This window comes from Symsagittifera roscoffensis, chromosome 5 (genome assembly GCF_963678635.1).
Source record: "Symsagittifera roscoffensis chromosome 5, txSymRosc1.1, whole genome shotgun sequence".
NCBI lineage: Eukaryota > Metazoa > Xenacoelomorpha > Acoela > Convolutidae > Symsagittifera > Symsagittifera roscoffensis.
In genome coordinates this window covers 22,214,512-22,236,579 of record NC_087066.1, presented here as the reverse complement: position 1 = coordinate 22,236,579, position 22,068 = coordinate 22,214,512, and the positions used below count along the sequence as shown (strand labels likewise).

The 22,068-nt window shown below is 34.9% G+C and overlaps 1 protein-coding gene and 1 long non-coding RNA gene across 5 annotated transcripts in view; one reads left to right on the top strand and one right to left on the bottom strand.

The window, feature by feature from the left end:
* On the top strand, nucleotides 1–12,033 carry LOC134845977 (uncharacterized). The gene is made up of 2 exons (XR_010162771.1): nucleotides 1–193; nucleotides 11,672–12,033. It is a non-coding gene; the product is annotated as an uncharacterized LOC134845977 (long non-coding RNA).
* A 220-nt stretch (nucleotides 12,034–12,253) lies between these two features.
* LOC134846403 (acetylcholine receptor subunit alpha-type acr-16-like) overlaps nucleotides 12,254–22,068 on the bottom strand; it is a 53,072-nt gene continuing 43,257 nt past the window's right edge. For all 4 annotated transcript variants that reach the window (XM_063863740.1, XM_063863741.1, XM_063863743.1 and 1 more), the window contains one exon: nucleotides 12,254–13,683. In XM_063863740.1, coding sequence (XP_063719810.1) covers nucleotides 12,319–13,683 — 1,365 coding nt within the window. In that variant the 3' untranslated portion in view covers nucleotides 12,254–12,318. The remainder of the gene's footprint in view (nucleotides 13,684–22,068) is intronic.

Genomic DNA, 22,068 nt, shown 5'->3' with positions numbered 1-22,068 from the left:
TTGGTGTGTGCGAGTTTGTGGCCAAGAAGTTAGTGGAGGACAACTCGATAGGGGATCTGAAGAAACAGGAGGAGCAGTTTGAGCAGCTGGACTTTTCCAACCAGTCCAGACTGTACAGACATAGAATACTATTCCTAGAGGACGAACAGGTCAAACTAGACGACACAGCCACTCTACTATACCCTCTCACCAAGTTAGCTCACGGCTGGTTTTTTCTGAAAAGATTTTTTTGGTCTTTAGGGTGAACACATTTTTTCGGCCGATTAAACTCCGTTTTTGCAATCAGATGGTATCTGGGTTTTTCTCAAGTGGGAGGGGGGTTGGACTTTTAGACGAATTTTTTTATAGTTCAACCAGAAAGATTTCCCAAGTTCTCTTAAGACATCATAAAACCTTCAGATCTCTTAAGACATCATCAAAATTACCGAAGTAGTTAACGGGCTTTTTTGAAAATTTTGATCAAAACATTGCTTTTTTGGTAAATAGTAATTATTTTCGTAAAAGACTCCTGTAGAAATAGTTTGAGGTCGTTTAGGCAAAATGGATTCCGTAAAAAAGTTTGGACGGCGAGGGGGATCCTCGAATGGAGAGACGTCCTCCCCTAAATCAGCCCTTTTGGCCGTGATTTATAGTTTAAAAAATGATTTAAAAAAACAAACATTGATATTAATCATGATAAAATTCTTCGAACTTTTGTTAAAGTCTTTTTTTGAAAGCTCTCTTTTTGAAGCTTTTTTTGTTTGTTCTTCAAAATTTTTGAAATAGGAAATTGGGTTGATTTGCCTAAAAATTTCAAATTAACTTCAAATTAATTCGGTTAATTTCAAGTTAAAACAGAAACATGAGTTAATTTCAAGTTAAAACAGAAACATGATTTTCAATTCTAAATTTAAAAAAGCGGACATGCTTTTCTTTTTCATCTTTGTTAAACTATTTTTTATCCCATTGCTGAAATAGCAGGCAAATCTAAAAATATCAACTCATGACAACAATTCGCCATCTGGTGGAATCTCATTGGATAAGGCTGCTGAGTTGTTGAAATCCAGAATGTGCTCTTGAAAAGGAAGCTGAAAAACTGCAAAGTTCATTAATAATATTCTCACCAAAATGTTTTCTATAACTTTTCCGACTTCCCATCCAGCGCTAGTTTCACTAGTGCGACCAAATTGAGAAAACTTTTTTGACATTCGCAAGTGTGTTCTTGTTGAATCGGTAAAGCCCTTTTCTCATTATAAACTAAAACTTAAATTTCTTAGGGCTTAAGTTGTGGGGTAAAAAATACCCGTGCTGAATTTTTTCTTCGAAATCAGATTCCATTTCTATAAAATTGTTGGTTTTTCAGGATTGCCACAGATCTGAATCATGTCGACGGACTTTAAACATGTGCCTGTCTTAAAACAAACCTACCGCAGAATTGATAATATTTTCAGCATATTTGATCAGTAAAATATCAGAACTGATACTCATCTGACACAGATCTAAATCAGATTAAAACAGAGCTTAAACCTTATTGTTGGGAAATATATTTTTAATTGTTTTGATAATTTTCAATAAAGAAAGTAATTATGCTTTTCGCGTGATTACTTTCTGGGGATAAAGGTGGACTTTTTAACATACCCTTTTCGCGGTATTTACGGGCTGTTTTCTACTCGCACTATTCGACAATTTAAAAACTCCATTGAATTTTTTAAACGTTTTTCTAATCATTACCATGTTTTTACCATGGAGCTTGACATCATATGAGGAAAAGTATGAAAAGCAAATAGGTTCCCAATAAATTAAATATTCACCACACCAAAATTAGCTCCATTAGGACAAAATCGAAGTGATTAACTTTTATAAAAGAAAAATAAATAAGGAGAGATAAGTAAAAAAGCTTTTTTTTTCTTCAAAAGTTCAAAAAGTTTCCAAATTTGCCAATATTTTCTCATTTATAAGTTGTCTGTGTATGGTAATCAAAAAGCGTCAAATAAACCCACCTCCGTTCAGGGGGATGGTTTAACCAGAATTTTTAAACTTTATTTGTTTTTCAAATCGTCTTGATATATATAGTCTCATAACTGTATTAATATCAAAACTATGACCAGCAAAGTTACAGTCACGAAAAATAGAAGATGCAATTTTTTTATTTGAACAAGCAAAGGAACGAGCTTTTTCTTCACGTTTTATCGTTTCCTCTGCATTTATTTCAGATAAAAAACTTCATACTCTTACCAAATTTAGATGAAACTATCTGAAAAATCTTAGCCAGGCAAAAATTTGGAAAATCTGGTTATGAAGGCTTAAATTGGTCAGTATATCATAACTAGTTTTAGAGGTGTTTTTGCTGTGGAAACAACATTGCAATTAAAATAAAAAAAAATTGAACTTATGGGCTTAATTTGGTTCTATGGGAAGCTGCTGGTGAGCTTAAGTTACCCTTTATTCCTTCAAAAAATGACAGCTAATAGAAATAAAAAGTTACTGGTTCGTCATCGGAAAACGGCTAAAATTTATGAATAACTTTGCGTTGATGATCGAATTGAAACATCAAAATAAGCGCTCATCAATTTTTTTTTTAAACATTACATCTCTAAATCATGCACAGGATTCTCATTAGCAGTTAGGTTGCTTGGAAATCTTGTCCAAATTGTTGTATAAGCTCTCATGATCTTTATTGTATATGTGACCGTTCTCAGCGCCTGACCAGGTAATTTTGGCAATTTGAATTTTTTCATCTGCCAAATTTTGGCAACATAAAGACATAAAGAGTAATTGAAGCTCATCAGCTTCACGAGGAACAAATTTTAAACCCGTAAATTCAAATTCTTTATAATTTTTGCGAGGTTGTTTCTAGAGTAAGAGCACCTCTAAACTAGTTGTTATGTACTGGCTACTTTACGCGTTCAAAGCAAGGTTTCTCAAACTTGAACTGGGTAAGTCCTTCTAAATAGTTGTATTCACTTTTTAGCGAAAATTAAACCTTATATCTCAAAATATTGCAGAAAAACGACAAAAACGTGAAGAAAAACTTTTCACTCGCTCGTTGAAAATAAAATGTTGCTTCTATAGTGATGATTGGAATTATCCCGAAAAAACACATCAAATTCGAATGCATTGTTCTTATATAGGTTTGACTTTTAATGGAAAACGAAGAGTTCAAGGTTTGCGTAGAGTTTCATTAAAACTTTTATAGCGTCTTGCGACCCAAAATTTTACCCCAAAAAGGATCATAATTGGTTTTTTAGTCAATCAGAAATTACGCCGAAACTACCAAGTCGATCATTAACATAAAAAACTCAAAATGAACCTCTTACGTAACCCAACAAATTCTAACAAGGGTACATTCTCCTGCAAAAATTCGCAAAATGTTTAAAAAAATTTTTTGGAAGAATAATTGGCGTTAACAAACTTTTATGTCTGTCAAACAAAATAAATTAGTTTAGACAATATTTGGAGGTTATCACCTTCTTAAAATTTGTCGGTCTACGTTGTCGGTCTCACTTTAAAATTTGTCGGTCTCACTTTGAAATTCTTATGTCAAAATCAACTAGGTAGTTTTGACGTAATTTTTGATTGACTGAAAAGCCAAAATTGATATTTTATTGGGTTTAGATTTTGAGCCCGAATTTTCAAAACAAACTGCGTCATATTAGTTCTGTTGAAATTCTGAGCAAGTCTTGTCCCCATCATTTTTTGTTTAAAAACAACCCGTTTTGAAAAAAAAACGCAGTTTAAGTTTCAAGTTTAATGCGTTTTGTCCAACTATTTTAAATTAGCACTGTATGTCCCGTGACTGATCGCTGGTTAAAACATTTGAGATCCAAATTGAGTTTCAAAAAATCAATTGCCTGCGTATCCAGTCGATTCAAGTCTGACCAACACTGGCTCACATCTGATCATGTTTCTGTGAAATTGAAAATGTTTTCCGATATGCGCAGGACTTTTTTGTATGTACAGATCTTTAGAGTATCTAACATCTGCCAAAAGGAAGGCCAGGTACAAGTTTTTAATAATGTTTTTTAATAAAACATTCATCAGCAAATTTAGTTCAATTTCTAAAAATAATCTTGATTCCTAGCAAGCGTTTTGTTGGGCACATAGTCTTGCTTGCAAAACTCACGTAGGAGTGTTTTGGCCGTCGCGATAAATTCTTTTGAGACTTAAATAGTGAAACTTTAAATTAAACGACGTATAATTTAGCACATTAACTTTTGGTCGATGTTTTTGCGGCAATCAAATAAATGATATATTTATTTTTGTAACCACTCATTAAATGTCATCGAAGTTTTCTCAGTAGTTGTCGGAGAGGAGAGCAATGGTTGAGACTAAAGATTGATACTTTTGAGAGTCATAGGTGGCTTATTGCTCGCGTCAATTTAAGGAACCATTTACCATTTTTTATGCAACCGATGGTCATCATACAATTATCAACAAACATTGGAACAACTCATTGCGTTTCTCAATCCATAGTTCTAATAATATTTTGGAACGAAGCTGATTCCCATATATAGCTGCATTTTAGGATACTTTTTAGGATACCCAATAATGCTTGAGATTCAAACGAAACACTATCAATAAAATGAAAACCCCAACCCGAACTGCGCAACATCCGTCCTTCGGTCTACATAAGTGTATACAGGATACTATTCCTGTTGATTTGTCTTCCCTTTAGCTGAAATGAAACCTTACAAGATTTGTCACTTGATTACACTAATAAACTGTATCAACAAGAGCTGCCGCTTCAATATCGCAAATTGACACCGTTTTTTTTTCAAGATTAGATTAGAAAAAGAACAAAAGACTGCGCAAACTCCAAATGTTCTGACTGCTCTTTAACATCTACGAAATAAATTTTTTGATAGAAGAAATTTTCAAAAAGCTTTGAATTTTTTTCTGATTTTTATTTCGCCATTCAACATACAAAATGTATTTTTTTAGCCTATTGGTTTTTTATAATATCTAAGTAATTGTCTCAGTTTAATTTAAAACGCTTTTTCAGTCACCTTAAAAATCCGGTCACGCGTTTACAGCACGAAACTGCGCGTAATTTCCAAATTGATCGTTTTGGCAATTTTCAAAGCTCCATAACTTTAAAAATAAAGTGTCTTAAGTATGATATTTTATAATTTTGAGCTAAGGGCAACAAACGTTTTGATTGTTTTGAAAAGTTATGTCAAAAGTGGCTAGTTCAGAAATCCATATTTCCCTGAAGAACAAAACCACAGAGAGCACGAAAATTGCATCACTTCGAAAATCAAAACCAACATTGGGTTTTAAAGAAGTAAAAAACTTTTGATGGTCTTTTTTGATAATTGCCGTAATAAAAAACCTGATAGGTCCAAAAAAAAACAGTCAAGTTTATTTCGATGAAATTTTTTCTTTTTTTTAGAACTTTTCATTTTCACTCAAATTGTACACAACTTCATTGACGCTAACGGGCAGTCGGAAAATTGAGGTCATACAAGCAGCCATGTTTATTATTCGCTCGAACTCAATCTTGATCGCCTGAAATAATACTCCCCTGTTCTTATATTCTTATTATGCGGAAATTAGTCATTTGATAGAACTTTTTTTTGCCAACATAATCCGCTAATTCGATAGCTGATCTTCTAGATATAAAATGATATTTGCTGAGCGTCAGAACAACGTTTATCTCATTTTTCTATGAGGTTATTGAGAATTGCATGGGACTTCGAGTGGATGAAAACTTATTGTTGCGAAAAACTGAATTTTTTCGAACGCATTTATATATATTGGTAATCATCATTATATTGATTTTTGTACAACAAAAAGTGCTTTTATCAAGTTTAAATTATGAAAAAAGAAATAAAACAACGAAAAAAGAGGTAGTTTTATTTTGTTTGGAAACCTCATGCGAATTAAAATAAAAAACAATTTTTTTGAACTGTGCTCAGACAAAAAGTAAACAAAACTAAACCGCTCATGTCAAAGTCTTTGAAGTTTTCTAAAAAGATGACTGCTCTTTTTTATTTAAAATATTGATTTTTGAAGCTTCAATATTACGCGCAATGTCAATTACAATTGTCAAAAAACTGAATTAATTTCTGAGTTCGTTTGTTGAGCTGTCGGATCACGCTCTAATGTAGGATTTTTCCGAAAAGGGAGGAAGGAGCGAATGTTATTTACATTTATATATTAAAGTTTTTACAGATATTTTTATTTTTTCTCGTAGTCCGCCTCTAAAATGATCATTGAACACTGGTTGAATTGTCCATGCAATCAGTTTCAGCAATTTGGATTAAATTTTGAGAGCAAAAAAGAAACTATAGAACTGTGCTATAACTAATCGCAATTTCATTGCTTTCTTAAAATCACCTTAATCAAAAGTAAGCAAGTAAATTAACTCTTAATGTATCGTAATTACCAAATACTGCACTATCATTTTGACTATCACTACCAAATACTATCACTATCAAAAACACTACACTACCCCTTGGCCATTTTGATTTCAGGAGTACATTTTTTGGCTGACCAAATGTCTGTAAGCATCTTGTTCGGACATTCGAAGAAATTGAGCAATAGATTTGCGCAAGTGCAATGACACGTTTTCTGAGTGAAGGCCCAACTTGGCATTGGATTAACACTTTAATACTTTGATACCTTTGATAGTGAAAAAAAAGCAGGCCAAATCAACTTATGCGTGATGGCTCATCTTCATAACCGTTCCAAACTGAATTGAGACAGCTATTACTACCATTTAGTGCTTTGGGAGAGCTTGGGAAATCAACTTGGTCGATCTATAAAAAGGCTGAAAAAATTTTCGGGAAAAAACCTAGATCCGCCCCTGCTTCCTATTTGACATTATCAGCTCAAAGTTCATATTTTTTCTGTTTTTTTAACCTTAAGTTATTCGTGACCGATTAAAAGGCAGTAACAAAAATTAAGGAGTTTTCCATGATATGCCTGCATTTTTTTAGTGCTAAGCTCAGTCACTTGATTGGAGAAGAACACCACATCTGACACAAATTATTCCTCGAAAGTTATCAAAAGAAGGAAAAATTGACATGTTATAGTTAGTCATCAAAAAACCGTAGTTTTGGGAGCAAATATCTCATGTTGTGAAATGATTGGAAATTTGTCAACTGGGTTTTGATGAAAACGACAAAAAAATCACTATTTGCGTCATATAAAAATTCACGAAAAAAATTTGGAGCACCATTACGAGGCCAAACTGTGCACTGGATAGGCGCACAATTTTGTGTCTGTATGTTCCTGGATTCCATAGACAAGTCTTTATACATGTTAAAATTTTGTCGGAACGATCAAAGAAAATGAAAGAACAAAAGAAGAACAAAGGGAGCGTCCTTATTGCTGAATCCGCTTACAATGCACAAAATGCACAGTTTGGCCTCGTAATGAGAATTATATTTAGATTCAGAAGTAGAAACAATTTTTAGAAACTGAAATACTGAAAATGGAATCTGAAAGTTGGGTTTTTTGGCTAGTTTTTCTCTCTTTTTTTTCAGTTAGGACAGTTTCCGGTGTTTTATATTCATCAGTAAAATAAAAAAGGAAAAAAAAGCATATGCTGTCATAAATGGGCATGCATGCTCTAATTTCAGCAATTTATCATTTAAAGTCTTTGATTTTGTAAGTAGAAAAAAATTCTTTTTTTTTCTTTCTAAGTAAAATCGGTTGTCAGACAATAGTTTTTGTTAAAATTTTTAAGCCAGACTGAGTTCTTGAGTTTTTTCACTTGAGATTAGCCCCCGAATCAGTTTGTTTCAATTCAAATTCTTATGTAATTCAACAATTTTTAAACAATTTTTTAGTTATCAGGAGTTTCTATTGTTTAAAGAAAACTCCAAACAACGACGATTAATGCAAGGCGCTGATGTAATCTGCAAATTTTTAATCTTAATGTTAAAAATGAGATGCGATAGAACTACGTTCAATTATTACTGAATAATTGAACAAAAAATCAAAATCATCTCAGAACAATCTGAAGTTTGATTCATTATTCAAATATTCAAAAGTATTTGACAGAAATGTTATAGCATCTCAATTTCCTATTTAATTTGGATCAATTATTGGAATTTCGATCAAGTGTTTTAGTTTATGCAAAATTATAAGAATTTTGATTTCAAGTGACATCACAAAGTTCCATTAGCCATGTTACCATACCCGCACTCAGTAAAAAGAGAAATTTTAGAATATATTGGATTTTTTTGTTGTCATTCTCCATAAATTTCGAAAAGAATTGACTAAAATTGTTTAAAATGGATTACAATGTTACTTTTTTTTCAAAACAATAAAAATCCTTGTAATCGATTACTTCTTGAAATTTTGAAATCGCTTCATTTCGTGTTATTTTTGTTTTGTGTTGTGTGCTTTTTAATTGGTTATTCATCAAACGCCACGCATGTTTAGTTGGTTATTCAATAAACCCAGAAAAGTAAAAAAAAATTGATTGTAATTGATTAAAAATGGATTAAAATGTAACTATTTTTCGAAACAATTAAAAGCATTAGAATGGATTATTTTTTGAATTTTTTGAAGTATAATGGAGAGCATAATCTAATCTAATCAAGTATGATGGATTATAGTCCATGTTTTTTCAACAAGCGTCGTCGCTTCATTTGGTGTTAATTTTATTTTGTTTTGTGTGCTTTTCAGCTGGTTATTCGATAAATGTCATAGCTTCATTCCGTTTTAATTTTAATTTTTTTTGTGTGCTTTTCAGTTAGTTGCTGAGCTGAAAGAAACTGTAAATTTGTGTTTTTAGCTTTAACTTAAATTAGATATGACTTTTATTGTGTTTTCATGCAGAATAGCTAAGTTTTAATTCATTATAATTGATTTTTTTTGTGAGATAAATTTTGATAGAAAAATGGATTAGGAGAGATTTTCCGAAAAATTATAATAATTATAATATATTAAAACTGATTAAGAAATCACCAAAAATTTTATCATTATAATAGATCTTAAATCGTTTAAGTATCTAAAATTGGCACTTATAAGTGATAAAAATTTAGCTAAAAGTATAATTATAATTATAATACAATCGGTTACTTTCTCTTTTTACTGAGTGCGGGTACTTTTACATTTTACTGTCCCATGAAAGCACTCCATGTTGCCTGTTGAGTGGAGACTTCACTGAGAAAACATGAACTGATTGGTACGTACCATTTGATTATTTTTTTGTCTTTTTTGTCTTGGGAGATTTAAAAATTGGGGATTCAAACTTGCAGTTTCGGCGATTTTTTTTGGCGATAAAAATTAATTTTAAATCTAAAATTTAGACTTTTTTTCTTAAGTTTATATGTGTTTCCGACGTTGTACTTCTGATTTCATCACTGAAGATAACAAATTCGGTTATCAAATTTTCGGAGTACTCATTTTGTGTCAAACGTTACAAAAATATATGTTTTATTGCATTGGATTGATGGTTCCACCCTTAATAGTTCGACTCCTTAATCACTCAGAAGATCTTACTTCTGTCCAGTAGCGAATTTAGGGGGGCGGGGGAGAGCGGATGCCTTCTTCAGGGTTTCGACCCCCTGCCGGACCAAAGGGTCCCCCCTTTGAACTAATTTGAGAAATCCATTTGTGGCTGACTGACCTTAAAATTTTTCTAAAGGCGCCTTTGGCGCCAATCTATACTTATTTTGAGAAGGGAGCGCGGCCGAAAAAACGCGATTTTTTTTTCGAAATTTTGAAAAACGTGCCTAAAAACGCATTTTTTTTGCCTTTTTTCAAAAATTTGCTGGCGGCGCAGAAAATTTTGTGAAATTAGGGTCTTTATAGTGGTTTGGGAAAGCTCAGAAAATCAATTCCTAAAAAATTGTTTTGAAAATCCGCCCCCCCCCCCCCCCCCCCTCGAGAAATTCCTAGATCCGCGCCTGCCACTTTCTCGTGCTTTTGTGACATCCGTTTCTCGCTTGCTGATCCTTTAAACTTTTAGAAGCACCATCTTTTGAGATTGAGTACTAATGAAAAACAAACGTCCCAAATTGGTTGAAACAATGTACAAGCTACTGATGGCCCTGAAAAAATCAGATGGTGTTCGCCAGGATGCACTGAAATTCAAAGTTTTTGACCTTGAATTTGTGTTTGATTTTAGTGTTTTGATATATGTGTTTGAAATTTGTGTTTGAAATATGTGTTTGATTTTAGTGTTCAAAGCACAGAAAAAAAAGTTAAGAAAACAGTGCGCAACCCTTTCATGTTTAAATAATCGTACTAAACATAGTACTAAATTATACCCAGGGCACTACTGTGGGCACCCAGGGCACCATTCATTTTTAGAAAGTTCACGATCAAAATAAACATTAAATTCCTTTTTAACTTTGATGTAGCTAGCTATTAATCTTCAAATTAACACATGATGCTATTTTTATTTGAAGCCAGCAGAGGTGAAAAAGATGCCCATTAATCGGTTGAACAAAATCTGAGAAGGTTGATTCGTCGTGTATTATATCAAAAATTACAAAACTATTCAAAAAATAGTAAATTAGCTGCAACTGCACAAAGTTCTGGTAATTTCATAGAAAGGAAAAACTTAGGTTCGATTTGATGCGCAAGCATGCTTTTGTTCGGCTTCGATATCTTTCGACCTAATGGAAACCCTCGTATTATTTTCCTACCGCAGGTGTTGAATAAGACTGCTGAAGAGCTCTGATTGTGCTGGTTATCGATTTTTGATGATTGCGCTTTATGCGTAGCTGAAGGTTTTAAAATGTTTTCTCAGAATAAATGAACACAATTATTCCATCAAAAGTGTCGAATTTAAATTTTTACCATATGTTTACTATTTTCTGATAAACAATAATAATCAATAGACCTTTTGAAAGCTCCTTGGCTCGTGGAATCTTTTAAAACGCTTGTTTGAAAATATTTTCAAAAGCTGCAAAAAAGAAAGCGACATAACAGAGAATGCATGTGAAGAAAAATCAACAAACTAAAAATTAATCAATGATTTGGCATGAAAATATAGCTATGCAAAGAGTTTTTAATCAATAAAATTGCAAACAGCTTAAGGTGAAGGTTCACTGAAGTTAGAAAAATTGGCCAAGCAGTCATTTGACAAGTACTAAAATATATGATCAAATTTTCCTTGATGGGGATGCAAGAAGGATTTCAAATTTTGTTTGTTAGTACTTGAAGAGACGTCACACAATGGTTCGCAATCGGCATTTTTGAATTTTTTTTTCAGAAACAAAACTGTCCATTTTTTATTTCTCAAAAGTTTTCATTTTTTTAAAATTTTCCGTCTCTGATGGTTGATTCAGGGGACTTCAGTCAAGATTAAGTTGATTAAATTAAAATTTAAAAAAAATTTCGGTGGTCCGCCCAATTTTATAAAAAAAGTCATTTGTAACAGGCGTCAGATTAATTTTTTCCTTGATGAGCGATTAATTTGAGCGTTTAAATTTTTTGTAGTGGCTAAATTGAAGTCAAATGAAGATAGGTTTGATAATTTAGCCTCTCATTCATTATTAAAGTCTGTAATTTGTAAATTCCCATTTAAGACCAAGACCACCCATTTTCCATTTTCCAAATTTTGATGAAATTCCTACATTTCTTACCATTTAAGGGCTTAAGCTTTTTAATCACTCGCTTTGTAATATAGCTGAAGTTCAGGCATATAAATCATCCTTAAAAAGTTCTTTTTAATCGAGATATAGAATAAATAAATGATTATTTCCTATTTTTTGCTCCTTTTTAGCTTTATAGCGACACACCACAAATGTGTGAGCGTGGACCACGAGCGATTCGGCTACCTCGTGATCACGAAAACCGACGAGAATGGGAAGAAGAAACGACAGACATTCAACGACTCGGGTCGCCTGGAGTACAGCGAGATCAACCCCAAGTGTAAGGACTGTATTCTCCAGTACGGTCAGAAGTCCAGGGGTACTCTGGCTGACTTGGAAAAAGAGGGCGCGTTCGAATACTTAAAGAAAAAGTTCGAAACAAGCAAGGCAAAAGCGAAACCAGCCAAGAAGTAAACAGACATTTACATGCTGACTTTTTGAAATAAGACAAAATATGATTTCGAAAATGCTTTTGATTAAAATTAACTAATCATTTGTCGATTGTTTTTCCAATTGAAAATAGAAGGAGTTGAATTGGCCCAGAAAACTTTCATAATTCATAAAAAAGCGTTTCACATCCTAGGACTTTTTTAACTAAAATTTTTTTTATGATATATTTTAATCGAAAAGGTAAAAATGAAGAAAACAAACAATCAAATCCTACCTAGACGGTGTCAGTTATTTCTCATCACAAACTGGGGTGTCGACAAGTACGAAAACAAATTTTAATTAAAATAGAAAACTATTTATGCTGAATGTCTAGATGTTGATTTACATTTTATGCTGGATAATTTCTGAAAATTAAGAAGAACGAAAAAACACTAGTGACCAAAGTCAACGACATGCAATATACGAAAAAGCCGAGTTTGTCCACTCCCGCCGCTATCACCTGCCACCTCTGCAACAAAATGTCGGGTTCCGAGTTCAAAACCGAGTCGATCTTCGTCAGCACTCGTTCCAGCATCATTTCAGTTGTGGATCCGAGAACCGAGTCGCGTCGATTCTGTGCGTTTATTTGAGTGGGCGACGAATCCTGAATAACGCTCTGCTTATACTCGATTCGTTCCTCGTCGAATACCGAGTTGTAGTCGTCAATATGGTTGTTCTCGTGATGATTGGTCGTATTTGTCTTGGAAGCATGGGCGTGATTTAGGTTTCGGATTCCATTGTTGATCGCGTGGTACAGTCGATTATTGCCGTTGTTTGTTGTGTATCTACAATTTTCCTTGTAGTGGTTATTCACAAGCGTGAAAGATTGTAAGTTTTCGTCGATGTTCAGCCGAGCGTCGTTGTCTTTTTTCTTCATCAAGTTACTTTCAGCCAGACATTTGCATGTAACTTCACAGCAACAAGTCACAAACCAGAAGTTTTTGCATCTACCCAACTTTTCAAACCAGTTTAAAATAGCGGAACAGTTTGACTCTTCCGGTTTCAAAGTCTGAATAAGTTTGTAGTGAAAAGAAAGCGTGAAAACTGTTGGAAAAACGGAAATAGCGAGCATGAAACTTATGAGCATATAAAAGCGAGCAATCAAAGGAAAGGTATCAGCCGAGGGTGGTAAGTGTTCAGCTACTATAACCTGATTGACGTACAGGGAGAGGAAAAGAGTGATTGAAAAACCAAGTTTTTCACCTGACGCGTTTGGAATTAGATAAATAACAGCGCCTAGCCAACTGATCACAAACGACGGAACCACAAGCAAATTAACATAAAAACTGGGTTTGCGTTTCATAACAATGTCGTAAATAATGTATGGATAACTTATGACTTCGCCCGGATAGTATGGATGTGGGGCTGGCATTGGGTTTGGGTAGAATGTCCCTAGAACTTCAGTGATTGTCCACTCGATGTTGCTCACAGGAATCTCCATACCTGAATTGTACTGAGAAAGAGTGAAATTAATTAACTTGTCATGGTATGTCCATGACGACATGCGAATGGAGCATTTCTGGTGGTCAAAAGGGAAATAGGTCACGTCAGTTCGACACTTGCTCAACACGACCATAGGTATGGCCCAGTAGAGCAGTCCGAAGTAACTGGCCACTACGTAGTTCTGGTAGTCCAACTGGTGCACGTGACTTTGTCCGAAGCTGTTTTCGAGGAGCAAGTCGGGAACCCACAGTTTATTCGGGTGCAGTCGGATCTGAAAAAAAAGATGAAAAAATTCCCGGAGAATTTCCACAAAATTTCACTTAATTTAATAATAGTAGTGAAGAAGATTCTAAATATATCTGTGCCTAACTTAGAAAAAAAATTAAAACTTCAAAACTCATTAATATGCGACTGAATTACTTAAAATAGATCTGAAATAGATTGGCAAGGGAGGTAAGTTTTTATTAAGCTGCTGAGTTGATCCATAAATCCAACCATTGATTTGCTAGGACATTTTTTTCTACTGGATTAGACGAAATAACACTACAAAAAGCGGACTTTATTTTCTAAATAATCATTATCAGGGTTGGTTTCTCTTTTTTTATTCTTCAATGAACCTCAAAATGAGACTCAATTTCTCCCAATCTGTCCTGGTTTATTTCAGATAAAAAGAAAGCCTTAAGTGGTGTCCCCATATACTAGTTGCACCTAAAAATAACTATATCAGAATTGTCAATAATTAAAGGTTCTATAACAAAGAAAGTCTGTCTAAAAAAGGGTATGGTAATTTCGGGTTATGTTTAGCAAAGGGTGTTGACTTTGATTGCACCTCCGCCTCTCGAATTAAATAAATTGAAATTTTTCCGCTCAGAGACGTTTGAAAACGGATCATTTGGTCTAATCACGTTCTCTCAGACTTCGCTCTGGAATAAAGTTGTTACCAATATCGTAAACCAGTCTACAAAATTGTGAGCCTGATATTAATTTATTATCTCTCCAATGTTCTTAAATTGTTCTCGAATGTTCTGATTCATATCTGGATCTTGCTTCATTTTGAGGCAACACTAATCGCCAGAACAAATGATCAAAAACATGCATTTGGAGGTTAATCAGGTGAAGAAAAACGGTTTCCTAAAAATATCTTTTCTGAAAATAAGATGAACATTTGCTCAACATATGTTGACCGTATGTGGGTCTTGGAATGCACAAATACACATTTTAATTCCTTTTCAACTTTTTTTTTGCTAAAACGCTCAAATCGTTTTGTCGATTAGACTTTTTCCGCAGACCTTTTGTCGATTTGGATCTACTTAACAATCGCCCTCCCTTTGGTATCCACTTGAGAATTACCACCCCTATTAATAAAAGCGGTAAATAGCACCAGAGTGTTTTATTTAAAATTTGAATTTTACTGCAATCTGATTGGTCAAAAATGCGTTATTTCAATCTACTTAACAATTGCCCCCTTTCTTAAATGGGAGGGGGGGGGGGGGGGGCAATTGTTAAGTAGATTTTTTCAATTCAAAATTTTAAATGAAAGTACAACAACCACGGCAAAAATTTTTAAGAATTTCAAACTGCAAAGTATTTTCAAAATTTTTTGTGTACGTTTTTTTTACAACTTGTTGAACTACACTAAATTTGAAAGCAGCCTCCAGGAAATCTTTCAAAAATTAATCATTTTTGTCACTCTTGAATTGATTTAACGTCAAAAACGCTGCGAGCAATGGCGATATTTTTTCCACCTTAGGGCTTTGTTCTGATGACGCATTAAGGAAATTTCTAAAATTGTGATGACAAATATTTTAATTGGATTAAATTTAATCAAATTTAGATAAAATTAATTTAGTTTTAATAAAAAATGATGCACAGGAGAATACTCGAAGAACGCCTCGAGTAAAAAATCTCATCAAGAAAAAAATAACGTTGACGCAGTTTTCAATATATAAGTATTTTCCGTGATTGGCTCAAAAATTTGATTCTGGATTGTTTCAGAAAGCAGCCCGCAGCCCCGGCTGCTGCCAATGTTTCAAACCATCTGTTCAAACACATTAAATCATTACTTCAATAACTGATTCAGCTAAAATTTCATCTCTTTCATGAATCTGTCACGGTGTATCTATTTTTATAGGCGGTCACTTTTAAATGCAATTATAATTGAACATAATGAAAAACAAAATGCAGAAACACTTGATCATGAAAAATGAAAAAAAAAAACGGTTCTTCCGGTTTGAGAATTAAATTTTTCGAGTTTTTCAATCGGCAGTTTTGGATAACAGTAGAAGCATTTGACACATTTTATTACCCGTAGTGTATTTTTTTGCCGCAGGTATTGACTTCAGATTAAAGGACTGGTAAAAAAAGCTGCAGGCTAAAAATATTTCTTTTTGACAGACATGATCAAGGATTTTACAAAACTAAATGGACCATATGGACAAGATTTTTCCATCTGATCAAGGATTTTTAGACTTACTTTAATGGCCTAGAAATAGATCTAAGTTATTAGAAATTTCTTTTAAAATGTTTGATTATTCGCATTTTTTTTAGAATGAAAACAGTCTTTACTTAAAATATCTTTTAAAACTAGAGCTCACGACGTTATGATTTTTCAGATGAAATAAAAACGCCATTTAAGCATCGCTACCCAACTGATTAAAATGCTTCGAATAGAACTTTCATTTAGGAAAAAATGCTCACCATACAATTTTGTACAATTGCATGCGTACAGAAAAGTGTATGTGAACTCTAAGATAAGCATTTTTCCATACACAAAAGCTGAAGGAAAAGCGTTTTTCCATTTTTTAAAACACGATCGTGGATGTTTCTCACAAAAAACTCATCGGTTAATTGACAACAGGCTTACAGATGAATTTCTATCAAAGGTTCGCCACATAAGGTAAGTTTTGCTTTTCACACAGTACTATAAAAAACGCTGTTTTTTATACACGACTACAATCATTGCAGTTTGAGGTTTTGAGGTGAATAAAATTCGTTACAAAAAATTGGAATTTTTTGGCGGATTGAAATTGCGACTAATTTTTTTTCGTAATCATGCAATTACGAAAATTGTATGATAAACACTTTCTGCAAAAATTCCATGTGTGAAATCATATGATCAGCACTTTTCTTCCATCGAACTATATGAAAGCATTGTATGAAGTGCACCACGATTTTTTAAAAAGTGGAAATTGATTTGAGAAACAAAGTGCAGCGAGCAGAAATATTCCATTCTTTTTTAGAGAGTTAGAACAGAAATTAAATATCTAGAAGCAAGTTTTTTGGACAACCCTCAAATAATTTTGAAGATTTTAATTCTCCAATAGCGCAAAAAAAATGGTAACTAGCACGCTCTAATTATTCCAATTTGTTCAAACTGGGAATTTTGAATCTCCATAACCTAAGAAAACGGAAATTTTTTTTCGAATTTGACCTAGAAATCAAGAAAATCAATATCTTCCAGGAAAAAATAATGTCAAAAATGGTTTGAGAAAAAACTCCTCATGCTTAAAATTTCCATCACTTCTTTTGAAACTTAAAACCTAGCAATGGAATCATTATACCAGCCACAGAGCAGTATCAAAATTAAGAAAAAGGGGTTCACATATCCGGTTATGCAAGGATTTCATATTTTGAACTTTTTATCAAGAGTAACACTTGAATGGAGTTCGTCTCTGAAATATAAAAAAGACTATCAAGTGTATGCAAACTAAGTTAGTAAGAATTACCTATAAAGCCAAATTGAAAAGATTGAATGCATTCATAAAGCTTTTCAAAAAAATGAAAAATCATTAACCAGAAAGTAGAAAGAAACAAACATAAAAAGATAATTTGGACAACGACATCGTTTATTGTTCCGACTTTCGATACGAAAGTAACGGAATATTTGTGCTCGGGTGGGTTTTTTTTTTCTTCAGACAAATTTCGACTTTTTAACTAGCCATTTTTGACGGAATTTTTTTATATCATTCGAAAGGTATTGTTCTCCTGAGCTCAAATTTGAAAAGATATTTCACCTGTGATTATTTTTCTTAAAGTTACGGGGGTTTAAAAATTGCCATTTTGGCCAACTTTGGACAATTAACGCGCGATATAATTCGCGCTATAAACGCGTAAGCGGAGATTTAATGCGTCTTAGAAATGGTTCCAAATTGGTTAAAAGAAGCTTGTTTGCCATAATTGGTTTGTTACAAGGAGCGAAATCTATCCTTTTGTACTTTATATGGCGTGTGGGGGGATGATTTTCATAAAAAAATTTTAAATTTTAGAAAAAAAAATTTCATTTCTTTTTATTTTATTGAATTTTTTAATGTTATTACTGCTCCATAAACCTTAACGGGCAGTCGGAACATTCAGGGCTTCGCCCTGATACGAGCAGTCTTGTTAGCATATAGAACACAATTGTCACACTTTAACTTCAATGAATTCTCTGTGTTCATCAAAATGATGATATTTTTCAAAAATAGAGGCAGTCAGTTTTGCAAAAGTAACTGCAGACAGGAAAACCTACAGCTTTCAAATTCAAATATTTTCTGTTAAAGTCAACGGTTTTTTGCGGTTCCCTCGCATTTTCAAGGAGAGGAATTTTACTAATTATCAGATAGCAACGTTCTTTTTTGCCTTTCAATAGATGGAGTTGAATCTAGTACCTAATAGCAGTTGCTTGGAAAAAATATTTTCTTTCTAATTTTCTCTGCTTAAGTGGAGCATTCAATAATTTTTATGGCGTCTGGCAATGGACCATACATGATTGTTGCAGCGCAAATATAAAACAATAGTACAAATGCATATACACTCAAATGTAAGCGAGAGTATAAGTGCATATAAAGTTGAACCAAAATGTAAATGCATATAGGGACAGTAGCCAAACGTATACATGGTGCGTCCCGGCGGGTTCGGCGCCGGTTCGAATCCCGACTAGGTCATTTCCTTTCTAGAACTCGAATGTGCACCGAACCTGATGGGATGCTCCGTAACCAGGTTCGGTCCCCCCAAAACCCATTTTAACCGTCTTTTCGCTCTAATTTGGTTCAGCCTTGATTAAGGCTGACCTTTAAAAAGAGCAATTTGTCTCAAGGACAAATACTGGCCATTTTTGCAGCTTGCTTTGAGTTATGCAGTTTATTGTGGCCGATGTTACCGATGATAAAGCTTGTTGAAAATTATAAATTATCGTTATATTTTCAAACTTCCGGAGTTATTTTGCCGAGAAAATACTCATTAATTAAAGTGTTTGAAAACCGTTTTTTATATAATCGTGGAGATTTACGCGCACATTTTGGCGCCCCACAAGGGACAGTTAGTGCCCTGATTGTTTGGCAGTTTGACGACACGAGTGTCCAAATAGCCGAAAGTCACCACAGTGCTCAGTTGACCGACAGTCATCATAGTGATCACTTTGAACGAGTGTTTGTTTGGCCGAGTGTTTCTTTGGCCTATTTCTAGACACGACGAGTATTCATTTGGACGAACTGTGCGATTGGCCGAAATCTCCAGAGTGATCAGTTTGGCCGAGTGTTTATTTGGTCGAGTGTTTATTTGGCCTATTTCTAGACACGACGAGTATTCATTTGGACGAACTGTGCGATTGGCCGAAATCTCCAGAGTGATCAGTTTGGCCGAGTGTTTATTTGGTCGAGTGTTTATTTGGCCTATTTCTAGACACGACGAGTATTCATTTGGACGAACTGTGCGATTGGCCGAAATCGTCAGTGTGATCAGTTTGGCCGAAAATACGAAAATATCAGCTAACAGAGGGCCGAAAGTGGGCGTTTGACCGAAAGTGGGCGTTTGGCCGAAAGTGGGCGTTTGGCCTAAAATATCAGATACCAGTTGGCAGAAAGTGAGCGTTTGGCCGAAAATATCAGATAGCAGTTGGCCGAAAGTGGGCGTTTGGACGAAAGTGCACGTTTGGCCGAAAGTTAGCATAGCGTATCCAGTTGGCCGACAGACGACATAGCAGACGGACGAATAAGCAGACTGACTAGCGGAAGAGAGCCCTGTTCAGGTGTCCTGATTGTTGACTTTTGGTCAAAGTGGAGCTGTAATTTTCTCGACACCCGAAGTTTTTGGATTTTTCCCGGTGACGCCAATCTCCAAAACCGTCAAAAACTGTAAGACTATTCTAATTTTTACAAACTTGCAATAAAATTACGTACGATGTGTTAATGTCTTATTGTGTATCCCAACTCAAAGCAAGCTACAAGTGGTAATTTTCCCGATACCACAAATTTTTGGGTAATTGTGAGCGGATTGAAAATCCAAAAAATCGGATCATAGACAAGGGGTACTAGACTAGTTTTTTGGATTGGTTTACGGCTCGAACCTGCTGACCAAAATTTTCCGAAAAATTTTGGGAAAAAAGTAAGAAATTTCCAAAAAATCGTCAAAACGTCCCCATAATTCTGCGAAACTGTGCTGTAACATGACACCAACCTAATGTTAAGTGGTCAGGTACTGTGATATTAAGTGAGTTAAGTTGAATTCTTTCATCCTCAGGTTTACTCCGTGTGCGTTGTTGGAGTTCAACCGACCTACTTAATTTCCCCACCCCATTGGTTCAAGTGAATCTAAGCCGTTTCAGCTCGTCCGATTATTGACTTCGTTGCGCGACACTAATGTTAAGTGGCCAGGTACGGTGATACTAAGTGAGTTAAGTTGAATTCTTTCATCCTCAGGTTTACTCCGTGTGCGTTGTTGGAGTTCAACCGACCTACTTAATTTCCCCACCCCATTGGTACTTTATCGTAACGTAGCCGTCGCATAGGTCTCTTGAGTGTATGGTATTCATTCTAGGAGCTAGTTCTCTAGATCACGCGCTCCGTACACTATCCGCGCCGTCTCAAAAGCGCGTGAAAGAGACTTGTTTCACAAAGCCCGGTTTAAGCTTGGACTTTAACGCCAGGTAAAAGTATTTGTGGATTTACTTGAGTGAAAATACAGTTTTTCTGAGAGTAGTTTATTTCTGAAATTATTAAGCATGGAAGTTAAGTTTCAGAAGAAAATTAAGAAGTTGTTTGAGAAACGTAGCAATCTCGAAAACGAACTTTATAAATGCCATGAAATAATTTTAGAATACATAGAGAGTCAGAGTCGTTGCTCAAAAATTGATACTTATATTGAAAAATGTAGGAACTATATAGAACAAGCGGTCGAGATAAATACTGAGTTGATTGATATGGCTGCAAAAAGTGCCAATCCCGACGAATTGATACCGGCACAGGATATGTGGCTTCATAAGTTGACTCAAAGCAACGATAAAGTTCTGCAGGAAGCTATCACATATAAAACAAGTTTTGAGGCAGTAACAGAGCCGGACAAAATAGATAGCAGCTCAAAAGTTTCTCATCATTCTGAAAAAAGTGAAAAACCCCGGTCGCATAAAACAGATACCCGCTCTAAGTTGTCGCACCGAAGCAGCCGACATCAGCAATCAGGTTCTCAGAAATCTAGTTATACCGCCGCTCCGTCGAAAACACTTTCTGAGGAAAAACGCGACTTAATGATTTTAAAGAAACAACAAGACGAACTTGAGAGGCAGGCAAAGGTATCATTAAGACTGAAAGAGCAGCAAAACAAGATGAAACAATATGTTTTAGAACAACAAAGCAGTTTAGAGTTGGAAGAATTGGCTGAAGAACATAGGAAAAAACTGGCAGAAATTGAGTTGAAAGGGCTTGAGTTAGAAGATGAGTTGTCGGAAATCAGCGAGAATGCTGAGTAGAGTGGTTTAACTCGAATCTCTCCACAACTAACAATAGACGAAAAGGATCGTACGCGTCACTGGGTCGAATCTGTCGACCACAATCAGCCTGATGCTGTTGTAGTTCCCAATCAAGAGCAGCACGTTCGTTCAACAGCTCCTGAGGCAACTTATCCTGCATCAACAAATTACTTGGTCTCATCAAGTTTTACAGGAGTGAATAATGGCCAGGCAGCTTCTAGTGATCCGGGATTGTATTACAGTAACCACATTCACGGACAACAACATAATTGGTCGAATTTGGTTCGATCGCAGGTTTCCGTTAACAACCCAGTAGGGTTACAGCAGGTCATGCAACCTGTTTCCAATAATTTGCCTCAGCAAACTTTTTTGTCCACTCATCCGGGGCTAGGCAATCCAAACACAGGTTCAGTAGTCCCGGTAACTTCTGAAAACTATTTTGCTCCGCCATCATCTGCAGAAGTTCCTTCTGGTGTAACACCGTTTGTTCCTGCATCAACAGCAGTTAATCATGTTTCTTTAAGTCATCACACTGCAGGATCAGTAGTAGCTGGCTACCAAGCACCTGTAGCCCCATCACAACAACATATGGGTGTTCCCGTTAGTAGTTATAACTTTTCAAGTGACCACTACAATCCTTATAGTAATTTGTGGAGACCAGCTGTTGCTACCCCTTTAATGTCAACTCAACAGCACTACGTTCCTTCGACAACTGTTTTTTCCGCAGTAACTCCGATTGTTCCTACGAATAATTTTGTTCCTTATACAAGTGGAGGGACTGTGTTCTTTGCGCAGCCTGAGAACTTTTCACAAGCTAATCAACCGTTCGTTCCTGATTGTCACGGTAACTCTTCGAATTACACAGAGCCAACTCCCGGTAATTCACCTGGTGCAGACGTCGAGCGTCCACTTTCGACACGAGAGTTGGTTAATTTA